The following is a 16,432-nucleotide window of genomic DNA, read 5'->3' as shown; positions in this document are numbered from 1 at the left end:
CGGGGCTCCCACCCTTGTGTACCTGGGCGGTTCCATTCCCGGGAGTGCGCAGGGGGTAGAGTGACCCAGAGAGCCACCGCGCGCCGTGTCAGTTGTCTCCGGGAAGCCGAAGGCATGAGCTTCGTCCAAGTTCTTTTTGTAGGTTAGAACTCCCCCAGTGCGAGGAAAATGGACTTGGAATAGGGGCAGGGCGCAGCACGAACCCTTCTCGGCTCTGGTGCTCGCCGCGCCCCCTACTCTCTGGATACTTGGGAGGGGACGCGCGGGCACCGTCGCGGCTAGACGGCCGCGATGGCGCCAGCGGCCAGCGCGTGTGCTGGGGCCCCTGGCTCCCACCGGGCCATCGTGGTCTTCGTGTGTTTCTTTCTCATCATTTACTGCCCAGGTAAGGATTGGGGTTCCTGGTGCTGTGGGACGGCGGGAGGGCGCTACAGGAGGTGGATGGAGGGCTGTGGTTCTCATCAGCCTTGGAAGACCCGGAACCAAGTGGCGGGGAGTCGTGGATGATGGTTGGTGCGGGAGTGCAGATTAAAGATCTCCAGAACCCGCCTGGTTGAGGAGACCCCTGTGTGCCCAAGGAAGGGAGTTTCTTGTGGCGCCCAGTCCGCTCCTCCGCCTTTGTTGGAGATAACAGGAAGTGAAAACTCTGGGGATCTTAAGGCTGAGCACTGTATGGAGAAGGGGACCCTTTGTGGGCAGGAGCAAGGCCTCCCGATCATGAAATAGGCCAGCCACTGGGATCTTGGACGCACCCCAAGATTTCTAAGTGTTGGGGTAACGGGGAGAGGTCATTCCAGGACTGGATCAGGCCAAGAGCTCGAGAAACAGTGCCCTGGCTTGGAGTGGGTGTGGAATTGGGGACTCCCCACCCCACCTTCATCCCAGGTATCTGTAGAGTGGACTTTTGAACCTTAAATCATCTTCCGCCTAGATTGTTGAATGTTGGTTTGGGTGGGGGCCAAGGGGTTCCATCTACGTTTGGATGTGCATTTTGAAGAGTCTATGGGTAGGAGGATGTGGACAGAACATTCTAGGGACCTAGCCCGTATGGCTACATACTTACCACTTTTCAGCCCCGGAGGTGTATAAAATGGGCATGATTATCCGATCTGCCTCACCAGTCTCGGGGATTTAGGAACAATACGCTAGGTGTTCTGAAAGACAGCATATACTGTTTAAGTGGTGTGGCTCATTACTGTTGTGGTACCTCCCTGGGCTTGGCTATCCCTGCTGACTATACTCTTCTTCTCAGACCGTGCCAGTGCCATCCAGGTGACCGTGCCTGACCCCTACCACGTAGTGATCCTGTTCCAGCCAGTGACATTGCACTGCACCTATCAGATGAGCAACACCCTCACAGCCCCCATCGTGATCTGGAAGTACAAGTCATTCTGCCGGGACCGTGTTGCTGACGCCTTCTCCCCTGCCAGTGTGGACAACCAGCTAAATGCCCAGCTGGCAGCTGGCAACCCTGGCTACAACCCCTATGTGGAGTGCCAGGACAGTGTACGCACTGTCAGGGTGGTGGCCACCAAACAGGGCAATGCTGTGACCCTGGGAGACTACTACCAGGGCAGGAGAATCACCATCACAGGAAGTATGTGGGGCGAGGTGGGAGGAGGCTCTGTGGGTGGTGGGAGTCAGACTGTTTGAGTGTCCTGGCTTAAATGGGCTGATGGAGGAAGGGATCCTTCCATTTACCCACCTGTCCACCCACTCACCCATCCATGCATTCATGCATCCATTCACTCTCCTACCCACACATCCATCTACCTACATATCACCTATCCTTCCATCCCATTATCCCACAATAAAGCCCGGACTGTGTACCAAGTTTGTTCCAGGCTCTGAGAACATAGAAATACAACCATCAGATCACCCTATTACAGAGTTTTAGGGTGTTATAAAGGAGACAGACTAAATATACAGTGTCAAAGGCTTGCAGATAAAACAACAAACGAGTAGAGATTAAAGTGGGAATTTCTTTTATAATACTAAATTGCCAGCAATAAGAAGTAATACTTTAGCCAGCTGTGATAGCAAACCTGTAACTCCAGCATTTATGGGGCTGAGGCAGAAGGATCTTGAGTTCAAGACCAGCTATAGTCAGTGAGACCCAAGGCCTGCTTTAGTTTTGCCTGGTTAGCTCAGGTAGACCACACAGTAATTGAGTAACTCCGTTCTATTATTGTCATTTTTTTCAGAGGTCCCTAGAGACAAGTTTCTTGCTGGAAGTTACACAGTTGATAACAGCTGAGTTTGAATGCCACCACTGTAGGCCTGGTCTCCATTCATTCATTCATTCATTCATTCATTATTTTTGTTCTCTAATGGTGCTAGAGATGGATGGAACCCAGGGCTTGTCATGTGCTAGATAGAGTTAGGTGGCTAGCTCTACCTCTAAGCCACGTCCCCAGCCCCTCTCTGGGGGATTTTAGGCAGGAGATCTACCACTGAGCCACACCCCCAGCCCCTGGAAGGGAGAGGGGGTGTGGGTAGGGGGTGTGTGGAATTCTAGGCTGGTGTTCTACAACTGAGTTATGTCCACAGCCACTGAGTTGATGTTTGTCAAGGACCTACTGTGTCCCTGGTGTTCTTAGAAGCATTTAGAAAAGGGTGATGAGTGGGATGCCCAGACCCTGTCTCTGCCCCAGGTCGCCTTCTAGAAGTAAGACTGGAGGTGAGGAGACCTAGGAAGAGTGAGCACACCTCTGATCCTAGCATGGGGAAGGTGGAGGTAGATAAGGAGTTAAAACCACCTTCAGCTATGTAGCAAGTTGGAGGCCAGTCTGGCTACATAATTCCTTGGCTCATAATTCCTTGGCTCAAAACAAAGGTTGGGAGATTTGAGACAGTTTTTACAAGCTACGAAGAAAATAGCTTTTAGTGATGTGTAGAATGACTGTGTGCGCCATCTTCGCCAGCATGATTTGAAGAATCCTAAGGATGGAGGAAAGCCATAGAGGCAGCGGTGAGCCAGGAGTGCAGGTTTCCCTGGGTAAATGGAGGTGTCCAGTATTTGCCTTACAGGGGATTGGTTTGAATTCTGTGTGGGAGCACGGGAAGTGGGTGGCTCTTAACTGTAGAATGTTCCCTCTGTCCCTGGCAGGACGCAGGTGAACCGCAGGGTCCCAAGGGATCAGACTTGCCTTGAATCCCCATGGAAACTCAGCCCTAAGCTTCCGCCGCCTGTGAAGCTGGGCAGAGAGCGGGCTTCTTGGGAACTCCCACTGGGCCTAATAATGATCAGGACATCATCAATACAGAGAAGTCCTTGAAGGCTGGCTGTGCAAAACTCAATAATGTCTGTCAGGATATATCCTGGGGGAACCTCATAGCCCAGAGCCCTCTAGCTGGCTTATCTCAGTAGTGGTATGTAAGTCCCAGTAGCCACGAGAGCCTCCCTCCTCTTCAGCTTTGAGGACAAAGTATTTAAGAGGTAGCCCTCTCGGTTGGTATCCCAGAGGCCACCTGCCCTGCTACTTAAAAGTGAAAGTAGGTGTAATCTGTCCCCAGCTACTCAGGAGGCTGAGACAGGGGTGTGTGAGCATCTGTGTAGCAGAAGTTCAAGGTTCAAGGCCATCGTGGGCCACTTAGTGAAACCTTGTCTCCAATAGTGAAAAGAGGATTGGGATGTAGCTGGGTGGTACAGTGCCTGTCTAGTATGGTTGATAGAAAAAAAAAATAGATGCCCATCTCCCAGGGTCTCCTTTCCACTCCTCTTGCTATGGGAACTGTGGGTTATTATAGCGGAGAGACTAGTGTTAACTTCCTCCAGCTGCTTGGAGCCATCCCCCTCGCCCCCGCACCACCCCTCCTTGACCCCATTCCGAGCTGTCTGAACAGGACCCTGAGGGCCTCTGAAATCATGAGTTATCCCTTTGCTGTGTGTAAATAAGGAGTCAGAACATAGGCCAGGCTCTATTCCCACTGGAGACCAATATCTTGGCCTTTCACCTCACACATGGAATCGTTGCCCAGCCCCTGTGATCTTGGGGGCCAGCAGGGACCAGGAACAGGGTGTGCCCCACAGGAAGGAGGTGGGCCCAGGCCTTAGGAGGGATCAAAAGAAGCCGGAAAGCCTTCCTTTTCATGGGTTCTGCAAACATCTGTTGGGCCAAGTACAATATAGCAAGGCCCAGATCTGGTCCTGGAGGTCCCTGGTTTTAATGTCTGGCCTATGTAATCATTTCTCATGGCAGGGGGTTCCTGTTCACGCCTTCGGCTTTGGGAGAGGCTTGCAGTAGAGAGCATGGGTCAGGAAAGAATAATCAAAACCATAGGCCCAGAGGAGAACAACAGTTGGGTGGGCACCACAGCCAGTGAGCTTCCCTACCAACCAACCCGTGGGTCCCTGGTCCCCTTTGAGCATTGAGCATCTTGGTCCTCCAGAGCATTAACCGTGGGTGCTCCAATTCACAACACCCGACACCCACTGTTGGACCATAGACGTATAAGTGGGAAGTTATGAGTTCAGAGAGCAGTGCGAAAAAACCAGGAATATTTAGGGCATTCTTAAGGTTCTGTGAAAGGCTAGTGTCTGCGATGGAGGGGGATCTGTGCGTAACACAACTGCAATCAACAATGACTAGAAGCCTGACCTTGGGCAGGGAGTCAGTCTTTGCCTCTCCAAGGTTACCCCGGGCAACTTTCCCAGAGCTGCGCAGCCCCCGCTCCCACGCCTGGCACTTGCTGTCACTCCTAGGGCATTGCCCTTTATACTGCTTCTCACCATTTGATAGGCAGTATGTGTTTTAACTCCAGGAAGGTTCTAGATGCTTCTCAGGACTTCTGAACTGTCTGATTGCTGAAGAACTCTGTGAGCTTTTGGTGTCTCCAGGAGTTCAGTCTGCAGCTCAGGCTGGCATTGAACTCACGGTCTCATATTTCAGCCTTAGTCCTAAGTGCTGGGATTAATACATCTGTGCCATCACATCTGGCTCAAACTTTTGTTTTTATAGTTAACAAACTACCGTGAGTTCTAGGCCAGCCAATCTCAAAAGAGAAAGTCAGCCAAAGAACTGAACATACCTTTTATGAAAAAAAAAAAATCCAAAACTAAAACAAAATATTTAAATGAAATAAGAGGTGGCATTGTTTTGTTGTTGTTGTTGTTGTTTTTGTTTTAATTTTACGTGTCTCCTTGGCCTAGCGCAGTAGAAGCAAGATTTTCCAAGCAGCTTTGGTCGGCTATGAGCTCATATGCCACATGAAAAACTCTTTTGAAAAAGTTCCTGAGAGGTTAAGGGGGAAGGCTGTAAAATAAGTGTGGCCTCAGGATCCCCTGCAAGGGCCAGGGAACTCCAGGGTACCCCGCTTCCCCCAACCCCGCCCCCGCCCCACTGTGAGAATCTCTGCTTTCTAAGGAATATTCTATGCACTTCTCCCGGGTTTTGTTTGTTGCCGCCCAGGGGTTGAGGTGGTCTCACTGTAGTCCAGGCTGGCTTCAAGCTTTCCGTCTTTCTACCTTAACCCCCCCAGAGCTGGAGACATCTGCTGCCATATCCTCAGCCATGTTGAATGCTGCGTGAGTAGATCTGGTGTTTATTTGATAACCAGATGGCTAGAATCTTGGGACAAGCAATACACGCTACGGAGCGGGACAGCCTTCCACAGAATCAGAGCTGGCTGAGGCTGACTCTGTTCTTCTGCCCTAATGTTTGTCAGACGTGAAGACAGAATTAGCATGGGAGCAGGATGAACAGCTTCAGTGGGCGGGAGATGGAAGTTGGGGTAGCCAGGGGCTGCTTCTCCAGGTTTAAGCTTGACTAACCTGAAGGAACCTACCTGGAGGGACACAGAGGATGAGCTGAAGGCCACTGAGATCATGGGGGTGACATTGACTAGCTAGTATCCAGAGAACATGCTGAGTGAGGGCTTTGCGGGCCTGGGGTCTGCTTGGTATGATCTGAGTGGATTCTGGAAAGGGCTTGCATTCTCAGGAAGCTTTAGCCCTTAGTAGCTGGTATCTCAGTGGGTACCACGGATTTAGGCACCCTCAGTTAACTGCTATTATGGGTGTGGTGGGCAGGTTGTCATACAGGCTCCTGGGCCCATGGGATCAGGTGGGGTGGCAGGAAGGTCGTCAGGAGCCTGTGTCTGAGAACACCAAGGTTATGACCCTCTGGGATTCTGTTGGCTAAGACACTAAGATAGAGTCTCCAAGCAGAGGCTTCCCTGTCCCGGCCTTGCTAGGTTGATTAAAGGATGTAACTAATTAGGGCCTGAGGAGTATAGAGGAAACCGGATGTGCTAAAAGACTTTCATTAGAGGTGTAATTAGCAGGCACCTTGCCCGGGGCTGCTTCAGACCAGAGCATCCCCAAGCCCTGGGACTGACCTGGAATGTGGGACAGAACAGGAGGAGGTGGGCTTGAACCTGGGAGTATCTGGGAGTGTCACTGGCTCTCCCACACCCACTCCTTGGTGCTCAAGCATCTCCTATCTGGGATCTGGCCTAGTTAGCTTGGCTGCCTAGCTTTGCACCACCCCCAAGGCCTGATGATGGGAGATCAGACTTGGCTTGGTAAGAAGCAAGTGTCTAGGATGAAAGCAACAGGTTCTGGAGTCAGACTGTCCCCACCACTGGCTGGATTATGTCATTGCTCCACACCAGATGTCTCACCCCCAAAACCACAATGATAATTATGTTTACCTCCTAGACTTGGTTTGGGTTTCTTTGTTTTATGTCAGTCCTGGGGATCTAAGTCAGGCACTCTATGTGCTAGGCGACCATTCTACCACTGAGCCACAAGCCTAGCCTGTGTTTCTTTATTTTGAGATAGGACCATACTATATAGCCCAAACTATTGTTCAGCTTGACACTATACTACCTCAGCCTCTTGAGTGCAGGATGAGCAGCCTGTGCCACCGTGGCTAGCACCCAGACAGAACAGGACATAAAAAGTAGTTTGCTCCTGGATGAGTGGTTTCATTTTAGCTGGTAGGTACTTGTCTGAAATCCCAGCACTTGGGAAGTTGAAGTGGGAGGATTGTCCAGTTCAAGGCCAGCCTGGGACACAGAGTAAGATAACTGTATCAAACAAAGCCTAATGATTTGATACTTATTTCTGGGAGTAAGGGGTTTTTGCCTGTTTATATCTGTGTACCACATGCTTGCCTGGTGCCTGGGGATGTCAGGGAGGAGATTGGATCCCCTGGAACTGGAGTTAGAGATGGTTGTCAGCGTCATGTGGGTCCTGGGAGCTGAACCCCGGGTCCTCAGCAAGAGCAGCAAGCACTCTTAACTGATGATCCATCTCTCAAGTTCCAGCTCATGATTTACTTTTGCTCCGTCCTTAAGATGTAGGGGGCTCAGCCCCTGATGATCTTAAGAGTACCCTCCCTGAGGTGTCTTTATACCGTCTCCTCCTGACCCAGATGCTGACCTGACCTTCGAGCAGACGGCCTGGGGAGACAGCGGAGTGTATTACTGCTCCGTGGTCTCAGCCCAAGACCTGGATGGGAACAACGAGGCGTACGCAGAGCTCATTGTCCTTGGTGAGTGAGGCTAGGCTCAGAGGGCGCTGGGAGCAGGGGGCGGGAGCTGTTATGCCCTCTGTCCACTCTTGTGTGTCCGCCCTCTGTCATCCAGCTGGGCCCTGTCGCCTGCTTTGCTCCCTCCCTTGCGGCACTGTCAGTCACTTGGGCTTCTCCATGCCCTGCATCCCAGACAGGACCCTTCCTAACTCTCAGGCATTTTAAACCAGCCAGAGTCAGAGTTAAGAGTGAACTGAGGAATCTACCTCTAGCCAATCTCTGGTTCTAAACCACACAGACACGGAGGTAGGCGTGGTGGCTTATGCTTTTAATCCCAGCACTTGGAGGCAGAAGCAGAGGCAGGTGCATCTCTGAGCTTGAGGCCAGCCCAGTCTACATAGCAAGTTCAAGGACAGACAGAGCTACAAAATAAAGAGACCCTGGGCAGAGTTAATTGGTAGTAAGAACTTCCCTGATGTGGAGGGGGGTGTCTGTTGTTTTGGGTCCCTATAGAAAGTAGTGGCGCACTGTCCAGGGTTACTTAGAATACCTGATAAAGTAAGTATGTTATAGTGCAAGTTGTTATATTGTCACTGAGAAGATAACAGCAAGAAAACAAGACTGTACATGTTTATTAAAGTCACATATTTTGAAAGGGTGGTGACCCATTTGGGAGGCTGAGTCAATACAATCAAGAGCCCCAGGCCAGGGGCTGGAGAGGTGGCTCAGCAGTTAAGAGCACTGACTATTTTTCCAGACGTCCTGAGTTCAAATCCCAGCAACCACATGGTGGCTCACAACCATCTGTAATGGGATTTGATGCCCTCTTCTGGTGTCTGAAGACAGCTACAGTGTACTCACCTTTAAAAAAAAAAGTTCTAGGCCAATCTTGAGCCACATAGTCCCTTTCAGAATGACCTAGGCTACACTGAATTTCAGGCTCATCTGAGCTATACAGTGACTTTCTAGCTAACGTAGACTAGCTGTTTAAAAGGGGAGTAGAAGGGGAATTTTCTTTTTAATATTTCCTATGTATTCTGGGTCTGGAAGGCTAGCTATATAACTGAGGTTGGACCTACCTTCCTTCCTTCTGCCACATCTCCAGGGTCACAGTATACCTTGTGTCCCTTGTCCAAACACAAGTTTGTCTTTTGCTCCACCCCGCCCCACCCCTGGGGAGGGGGCGCAATTGTATGCAACTTATACAGTGTGTGAAAGTTTTGTGTGTGTCTAAAAAATGGCAGGGATAGGGTGGAGTGTCCTCAGGGTCCCCAGTCTGGCCAGGTGGCTTCCTTGCCTGGGCCAGTCAGAAGCCAGCTTGTAGTCTTTCATGCCATGTGCTGGATGCCAGAGAAGCTTCAGCTATGCAGTGCCATCCTCGTGTGTGAACAAGTGCCTGGTGGGAACAGGTCCAGAGGGCTCAGGCCACAGCCCAAAGGGCAAACGGTGGGCTCCTCCCTCCGATGACCTGGGGACCTCTGTTGGCATGCACTATCAGCAGTTCTTGGAACCACTGAGGACCTCATGAGTTTTGTGCCATGTTTGTGGTTTCTACCTAGTTGTTTTTAGTATTAAAATTGAACTAGGATTTTTTTTTTCTTAAATAGGGTCTCGCTGAATAGCCCAAATTGGCTTAAAGTGGCAACCCCGTATCCCCAGTATCTCGTCCCTCTTTGAGTGCTTAGATTATACTTATAGCATGTGTCACTACAACTTGTTGAAACTCAGAAGCTTTTAAAATCCCAAGATAACTCAACTGGGAGATGTTAGTTATCAAGGTGGTGGTGTCCGTGTGAGGGAGGGAGCCTGTACAAACCCCAGCTGTGCTCTCCAAGGAAAAGGGAGTATGCCTCCTGTCATGATACAAAGTTTCAGCTTCTTGAAGGACGTTTGTGTTTCTTATTTATTGTGAGCCAGAGTCCCATGGAACCTTCAATTCATTATGTAGCGAAGGCTATTTTAAACTCCTAGTGTTCCTGCCTCACCCACCAAGTGCTGGGATTAGATATACATCACCACGCTCTGCTGCCAAGCAAACATACTCTGGAGAGGTGTGTTGGTGTGGAGTGTGAGTGTGTATCTGTGTGTACATGCACACTCTCCCGATACAATGCTTGTTGGGCACAGGGCCTCCACCATGCCCTAGAGAAGGGTCTTGAAACTTACGTGTGTGACCTGATTTGTGAACAGAACTCAAATCTTCCTGGGTCACAGAACCAGGTCCATCTATGATTTTAATGTGCCTTCATGGCCCTTTACTCCACTGAAAATAATACTGTGGGATGGAGTGTGGCTGGGTAGTAAAGTACATGCTTAGCATTCATGAGGTCTTGGGTTCAAGCCCCAGCACTTCAAAAATAGATACATTGTATTTTTCAATTGTGTCACTATAAAGAATTCATTGTGATATACTTGGTATCATTTTTTTGTACTTTACTATTTAACTTTTAATATGTTTATTCTTTGATAATTTCATACAGGTATGTTTTGGTTATATGCATGTACATAACCCACTCCCTACCTCCAACTTGCCCCAGATACCCTGAACATGTTCCCCTTCCAAATTCATTCTTTTTTTTTTTTTTTTTAAATAGCCTACTGAATCCAGTTATTATTGACTCTATGCTCATAGGTATGGGGCCATTCCTGGAGTATGGGCAAACCTACCAGTAGCCACAGACTCCCCTTGTACCCATAAGTTGCCCAAAGCTCCTCATTTTGAGCCCTGAGCGGTGGCTCATGCCTATAATCCTAGAATTCAGGAGGCTGAGGCAACAGGATTGCTTCAAGTTCAAGACCAACCTGAACTACAGTGTGAGACTGTTTCAAACAATAACTTTTTGGTGGGCTCTAGGGTTCACATACATAACTTTTTGGTGGGCTCTAGGGTTCACATATTTCGCCTAAGAGGACCTGTGTACATGGGAGAGATGGAGTGCCAGGCTGAGGTCAGACCCTTAGCATCCATGGTGTGTGTGATGGGGCTCCTGTGGCAGGGTGGAAGGTATACACCTCTGGCCTGGACTGTCCTAAGTCACCATTATCTCCTTTGCTGTTTGGGACATGTTTTCCACTGACCAGTTGAAGCTGGCTGGTCTTAAGGTCAGTGGCTTGGGCTGGCCATGGCCAACATAATCTTGTTTCTTTTTTGTCCCTCCAGGCAGGACCTCAGAAGCCCCTGAGCTCCTACCTGGTTTTCGGGCGGGGCCCTTGGAAGGTATGGGGTGGAATCCCTGGTGGGGCTTCTCTTGCCCCCCATAGACTGCTTCTGTTTCTAGTTAGCCTCCCTACCCCCTAACTACTTCTTGCTGGAGACCTCCACTAAACCTGCCCCATTCTGTGACATCTAGTGGCCTGGCTGTGGGCTTGGGGCGGTCTGGGCTGGTTGAAGAGATTCTGGGGCATAGGCAAAGGACTCGAGTGACTGGTGCCTGCTGTGTTCTTCTGGGTATGGGCTGTAGCTCTTTCCCCTCCTGAAGGCTACTGTTTGTGTTGCTCCAGCCAGACTCCCTCTTGCTCTGTGCTTTGTCTATTTAAACTCAGGATAAGGTCTCTGATGTGGGGACTGAAGCAGGCTGTCCTAGGGTCATTGCTATTGCTATGCCCTAGTCTTGGGCACAGAGAACCAAGCTGTAGTTGCAGGTTCTCTGAGGAGCTTTGCAGATAGTCCCCTGTCCCAGCGCTGGCTCCATAGCACCCTGTGAAGCCTGGGTGCCCTGCCCACCCCTGTTATTCCTCGGCCCTCCCAGCTCAGGGACCATTCTCCTTCTTCTGCAGATTGGCTCTTTGTGGTCGTGGTCTGCCTGGCAAGCCTCCTCTTCTTCCTCCTCCTGGGCATCTGCTGGTGCCAGTGCTGTCCCCACACCTGCTGCTGCTATGTCAGATGTCCCTGCTGCCCAGACAAGTGCTGTTGCCCTGAGGCCCGTAAGTGCCCCTCACCTGCTGCCCCCACTGGAACTCTGCTGGGCACATTAGCCCGCTTTCCAGATCTGGAGAGTAAGGCAGTGCACACAGCAGACCATGTAGAACCTGTTACTTTCCATCACTGTTCACTTACTTCAGCTTTTAAGTTCCTGTATTTTGAGGCTTCTCTTGTTCTTTTGCTGGGGGTTGAAGCAAGGGCCCTGTGCATACTAGGAAAACACTGCCACTTAACTACAGCCCTAACTTGTGTTTTTTTCCTTTGAGAGGCTAATTTTATGGCTGTGGCTCAAAAACAAGACCACCAAAATTAATCATGTCCAACATTCCAAGATATTATTGTAGATAATATCACAGGAAGGTAGAGCTCCCATTAAAAAACAAACTCTAGGTGGGTGTTCTTAGGCAACCCTAGCAGTGTGGAAAGATAGAAACAGGAAGATCAGAAGTTTGAGGCTACCCTGGGCTACACAGGATCCTGTCTCAAACAAAGCAGAAACCTCAAGTGGAAAGGTAAGTTTGTAGGCTAGGCAGCACACAGCCACTCAAGCTGCACATCTCGTGCAGAGCCTCTGTGTTAGGTGTATCCCTCACATCCACGTGGATACCTGTGGAGGGCTGGAAATGGAAACTGGGCAGAATGAAGACGCAGATACATAAAGCAGTGGAAGAGGGGGTAATGGGTAATTCCATCTCCCTGTGCCCTTTAATTTCCCCTGGGAGGCTGTCTGGGTACCTGTGTACCCTGGTACATAGCCCACAGAAGAGAATGGGCCAAGTGGGGCTTGGAGGCCAGCTAGGTACCTGATAGGCTGATGAGGTTACAGCAGAGCTCTGCACAACAGGAACTTGGAGGTTTGCATGTGGATAACATTTGGTGGGACCCACATAACATGCTCCACACCTGCCCATTGGACAGTGCTGTGAGCCAATACAGAGGTTGGGGGGTCTGTTGTACACTCTGTGTGTGACCTGAAAGCCAAGCTCCCATCTCTATTTGGGTCCCAACTTCTTGGCTTCCAAACACTAAGAGACAACTGCGAAGGTGCCAGGATGAAGCGGCCAAGCTGTATGCTTGAACCACTACTCTCAAGGAGAAGCCTTCCGTGCTCTTACTGTGTAAACATGGGCTGTGGGTCCATTTTATAGATGTGGAGGGAACCCCAGGAGCTGTGAGCACTAAGACTGGAGCTGGGTCCATCTAGACTCCATTGTCACATACCTAGGAATCCAGTACTTCCCCATGGGAGTTTCTTCCTGTATTCTCTGCCCCAGTTCCTTACTGACTTATAGGAAGTATCAGCCTGCTGCTAATTATCACCCAGCCTGTCAATTAATGAAGGGACTCTTCATGGAGAGAGCTGAGCACTTAAGTTTTCTGCTCCCAAATTAGAGGAAGCCTGTAGCATTCCAAGAAGAGTCCAGTAGCTTTTGTATTGAACAAGCATGCTTAGCAAGCACTCTACCACTGACCTACATCCCAGGCCTCTTTTTACTTATTTTAAGACTGTCTTCCTAACTCAGGCTGGCTGGCCTTAAAACTCTGGAGCCCTTCAAGACTGGAGAGATTAGCTGGGCGTGGTGGAGCACACCTTTGGCCCTGGCACTCTGTGTGTTCAAAGCTAGCCTGGTCTACAGAGCAAGTTCCAGGACAAGCCTGGGCTGTAACACAGAGAAACCATGTCTTGAAAAAGCAAACAAATAGCTCAGTGGTATAAAAAACAAAAAACACTTGCTCCCATAAAAAGGGCCAGAATTTGATTCTCAGTTCAGCACTTCCCACTTCAGGGCTATCTTATCCCTCTGGCCTCCACAGGCACCTATACTCAATATCCATGTCACCCCCCCCCACACACACACACACACAGGAAGTCGTAGGTAAGATAGTTGGTTCAGTTAGTAAAGGCAGCAGCTCCAAGCCTGCAGCGGGAGCCTGATCCCTAGGACCCCTGTGGTGGATGGAGAGCAAATTTCTGCAAGTGATCTTCTGACTTCCACACACACAATGAATGTGAATAGTAATGATGGTGAGAATACCCAGCCTCTAGCCTGAGATCAGTTCACCCTTGCTAGACTCAGCTGGGTGAGTATGGCCAGTACTTAGAAACCCGGAAGGTACTGTATTACTCTAAGGTGTAGGCAAGGTAACTTCTGGAACTTCCATGGATCTGCCTCACTCCACTTACTACATCTGGGAGGTGACAGGACGTTATGGACCCAACAGACTTGACTTTCCCACAGTATAGGCTAGGCTGCCCCCAGCTTATGGGGACAATAGCTGGCCCAGCTTTATGTAAAGAGAGTGACTTTGCCTACTAATGCCTTTAGATACAGACCTGCCCTTCTTGGTTTGTATGACGGCTAAGGCAGGAGGATCTCAAGTTCAAGGTTTATCTTGGCTACAGAGTTTAGGGTACTTCCTCAGCCTTGTCTCAAGATAATTAGGGGGGGAAGGGGCTGAAGTTGGGAATGTAGTTCAGTGGGAAGACACCTAGTCCTAGTACGGAAACATAGACAGAAAGACAACTACCCTGGATTTTCACATGAAATCTTTCTCTTGTCAGCTGTTGGCAAACCACCATATATGGATTGGGCCTCCGATGTTCTCAACTCCATGAGAAGTCAGATAGAACGTAGGGACTTGGTGAAGGCTGTGTCCCTAGCCTAGACTACTGCAGGGGTGGTATAGAGGGAAGAACCTTGTCCCTAGAATCCCATTCCAGCATGGGACTGCACAGCTTCTGATCATGCTCATGCCATTCTGCCTTCCCAGTTTATGCTGCTGGTAAAGCAGCTACCTCAGGTGTGCCAAGCATCTATGCCCCCAGCATCTATACCCACCTCTCTCCTGCCAAGACCCCACCACCTCCACCTGCCATGATCCCCATGCATCCTCCCTATGGATACCCTGGAGACTTTGACAGGACTAGCTCAGGTGAGGCCCTGGGGAATCCAGACACGAGGTGGGCTTGGGCTGGAAGGGAGCATGGGAGATTGGGAGTGCCTAACTCTGCTCCAAATGGCAATCATTACTGATAACTGGTCTCTATTAGTTGGTGGCCACAGCTCCCAGGTGCCTCTGCTGCGTGAAGTGGATGGCAGTATATCTTCAGGTAAGATGCTGTGGTTTTGAAGTGGTTGTGCCTGGAGGGTTGAGTCACACGCATCCCCTCCCAAACCAATCGCCTTGTTCCTCTCCTCAGAAGTCCGAAGTGGCTACAGGATCCAGGCTAACCAGCAAGATGACTCCATGAGGGTCCTATACTATATGGAGAAGGAGCTAGCCAACTTTGATCCTTCCCGGCCTGGCCCTCCCAATGGCCGAGTGGAACGAGGTGAGCTGCAGACCTGAATCTAAGGGAGATGAGACACGCTCGCATAGACAATCCTTGCCTGTGGTGCTCCCAGGGGAGGGTGTGAGCATATGGGTGACAAGATTGGACCTGTCTTAGTACCAGTGATATCTCCCTTCTCTACAGCCATGAGTGAAGTAACCTCCCTCCATGAAGATGACTGGCGATCTCGGCCTTCCAGGGCTCCTGCCCTCACACCCATCAGGGATGAGGAGTGGAATCGCCACTCCCCTCGGAGTCCCAGAACATGGGAGCAGGAACCCCTTCAAGAACCGCCAAGGGGTGGTTGGGGGTCTGGGCGGCCTCGAGCCCGCTCTGTGGATGCTCTAGATGACATCAACCGGCCTGGCTCCACTGAATCAGGACGGTCTTCTCCCCCAAGTAGTGGGCGGAGAGGACGGGCCTATGCACCTCCGAGAAGTCGCAGCCGGGATGACCTCTATGACCCCGAAGATCCTAGGGACTTGCCACATTCCCGAGATCCCCACTATTATGACGATTTAAGGCCTAGGGATCCACGTGCTGACCCCAGATCCCGTCAGCGATCCCGCGATCCTCGGGATGCTGGCTTCAGGTCACAGGACCCTCAGTATGATGGGCGACTATTAGAAGAGGCTTTAAAGAAAAAGGGGTCTGGGGAGAGAAGGCGGGTTTACAGGGAGGAAGAAGAGGAAGAAGGCCACTACCCCCCAGCACCTCCACCTTACTCAGAGACTGACTCGCAGGCCTCCCGGGAGCGGAGGATGAAAAAGGTGAGCCTAGACCCTTTGACTTCAGATCTTCAGGACGCCCCCTCCTCCAGCCCGTACAGTTAACACTTTTTCTTTTCTCATTTTGCAGAATTTGGCCCTGAGTCGGGAAAGTTTAGTCGTCTGATCCCACGTTTTGTATGTAGCTTTTATACTTTTTTTTTAATTGGAATATTGATGAAACTCTTCACCAAGCCTAATAAAATGCCTGATCACAAGATCTAAGCCTCTTGTTTTGCTGCGCGAGTTAGGAGGAGGGGGATCAGCAAAAGGGGCCAGACAGGCCTTTAGCCTTCTCCGTAGCCAGCCTCCTGGCGTACGTGCCCCTTGCCGCCTCCGCCCTGCCCCGCCCCGACGTGCGCATGCGCCCTCGGGAGCGCGCAACCCGGCTCCCCGTCCTCCCGTCCCCTCTACGACCTACTTTACAGTCCTCAAACCCTGTGCCCCGGCGATCTGAGCCCCGCGTCCGTGTTGCCGGGCGTTCCAGCCGGGCCTGCATTCCAACCGGTGGTGGTCCCTTGTAGAGTCCCCGGGAGAGAGAGAGTGTGTGTGTGTGTGTGTGTGTGTGTGCGTGTGTGTACGCGCCCGGCCGCCACCAGAGACAGACAGCGCGCGCGTTCCCCGGGGCCTGCCCTCCCCCTCCCCGCGCGCGCGCCCGCCCGCCCCGGGATCGCGCCGTCGCCGCCACCGCGCGCGCGCAGCTCCAGTACAGGAGAAGAAAAAAAAAAAAAAAAAAAAAGGAAAAAGAGAAGGGGGGGTGATAGAAAGCGGCGGCAGCTGCAGCCACGATCCGCCGCCGGACCGGGCTAGGCCGGGCGGCGGGCGCGGGAGCCGGCGATCTGGGCAACAGGGCGGCCGCCATCCGGGCAGGGCCCTGTTGAAAAAAAAAAAAAAACTCAAGTCGCGGCGGCGGCGGCGGCGAGCGCTCAGG

At 51.1% G+C, this 16,432-nt stretch overlaps 2 protein-coding genes across 4 annotated transcripts in view; both read left to right on the top strand.

Annotated features, from left to right (window-relative positions):
* Positions 1-15,721, top strand: Lsr (lipolysis stimulated lipoprotein receptor). 3 transcript variants are annotated; one of them, XM_021202745.2, is made up of 10 exons: positions 1-385; positions 1,253-1,597; positions 7,380-7,499; positions 10,639-10,695; positions 11,256-11,402; positions 14,173-14,334; positions 14,453-14,512; positions 14,603-14,734; positions 14,879-15,504; positions 15,593-15,721. In XM_021202745.2, exons 1-10 carry the CDS (start codon positions 292-294, stop codon positions 15,626-15,628), a joined length of 1,779 nt encoding a protein of 592 aa, XP_021058404.1. In that variant the 5' UTR covers positions 1-291; the 3' UTR covers positions 15,629-15,721. The 3 variants fall into 3 exon arrangements, with proteins under 3 accessions (XP_021058404.1, XP_021058413.1, XP_021058422.1); XM_021202754.2 differs by lacking the exon at positions 10,639-10,695; XM_021202763.2 differs by lacking the exons at positions 10,639-10,695; positions 11,256-11,402.
* Positions 15,722-15,863: 142 nt separating this feature from the next.
* The window catches only part of Usf2 (upstream transcription factor 2, c-fos interacting), a 12,187-nt gene continuing 11,618 nt past the window's right edge, over positions 15,864-16,432 (top strand). Inside the window, exon 1 of the mRNA XM_021212454.2 lies at positions 15,864-16,021. Coding sequence (XP_021068113.1) covers positions 15,864-16,021 — 158 coding nt within the window. The remainder of the gene's footprint in view (positions 16,022-16,432) is intronic.

The sequence above is a fragment of the Mus pahari genome, chromosome 1, assembly GCF_900095145.1.
Source record: "Mus pahari chromosome 1, PAHARI_EIJ_v1.1, whole genome shotgun sequence".
NCBI lineage: Eukaryota > Metazoa > Chordata > Mammalia > Rodentia > Muridae > Mus > Mus pahari.
This window is presented reverse-complemented; position numbering and strand designations above follow the sequence as displayed.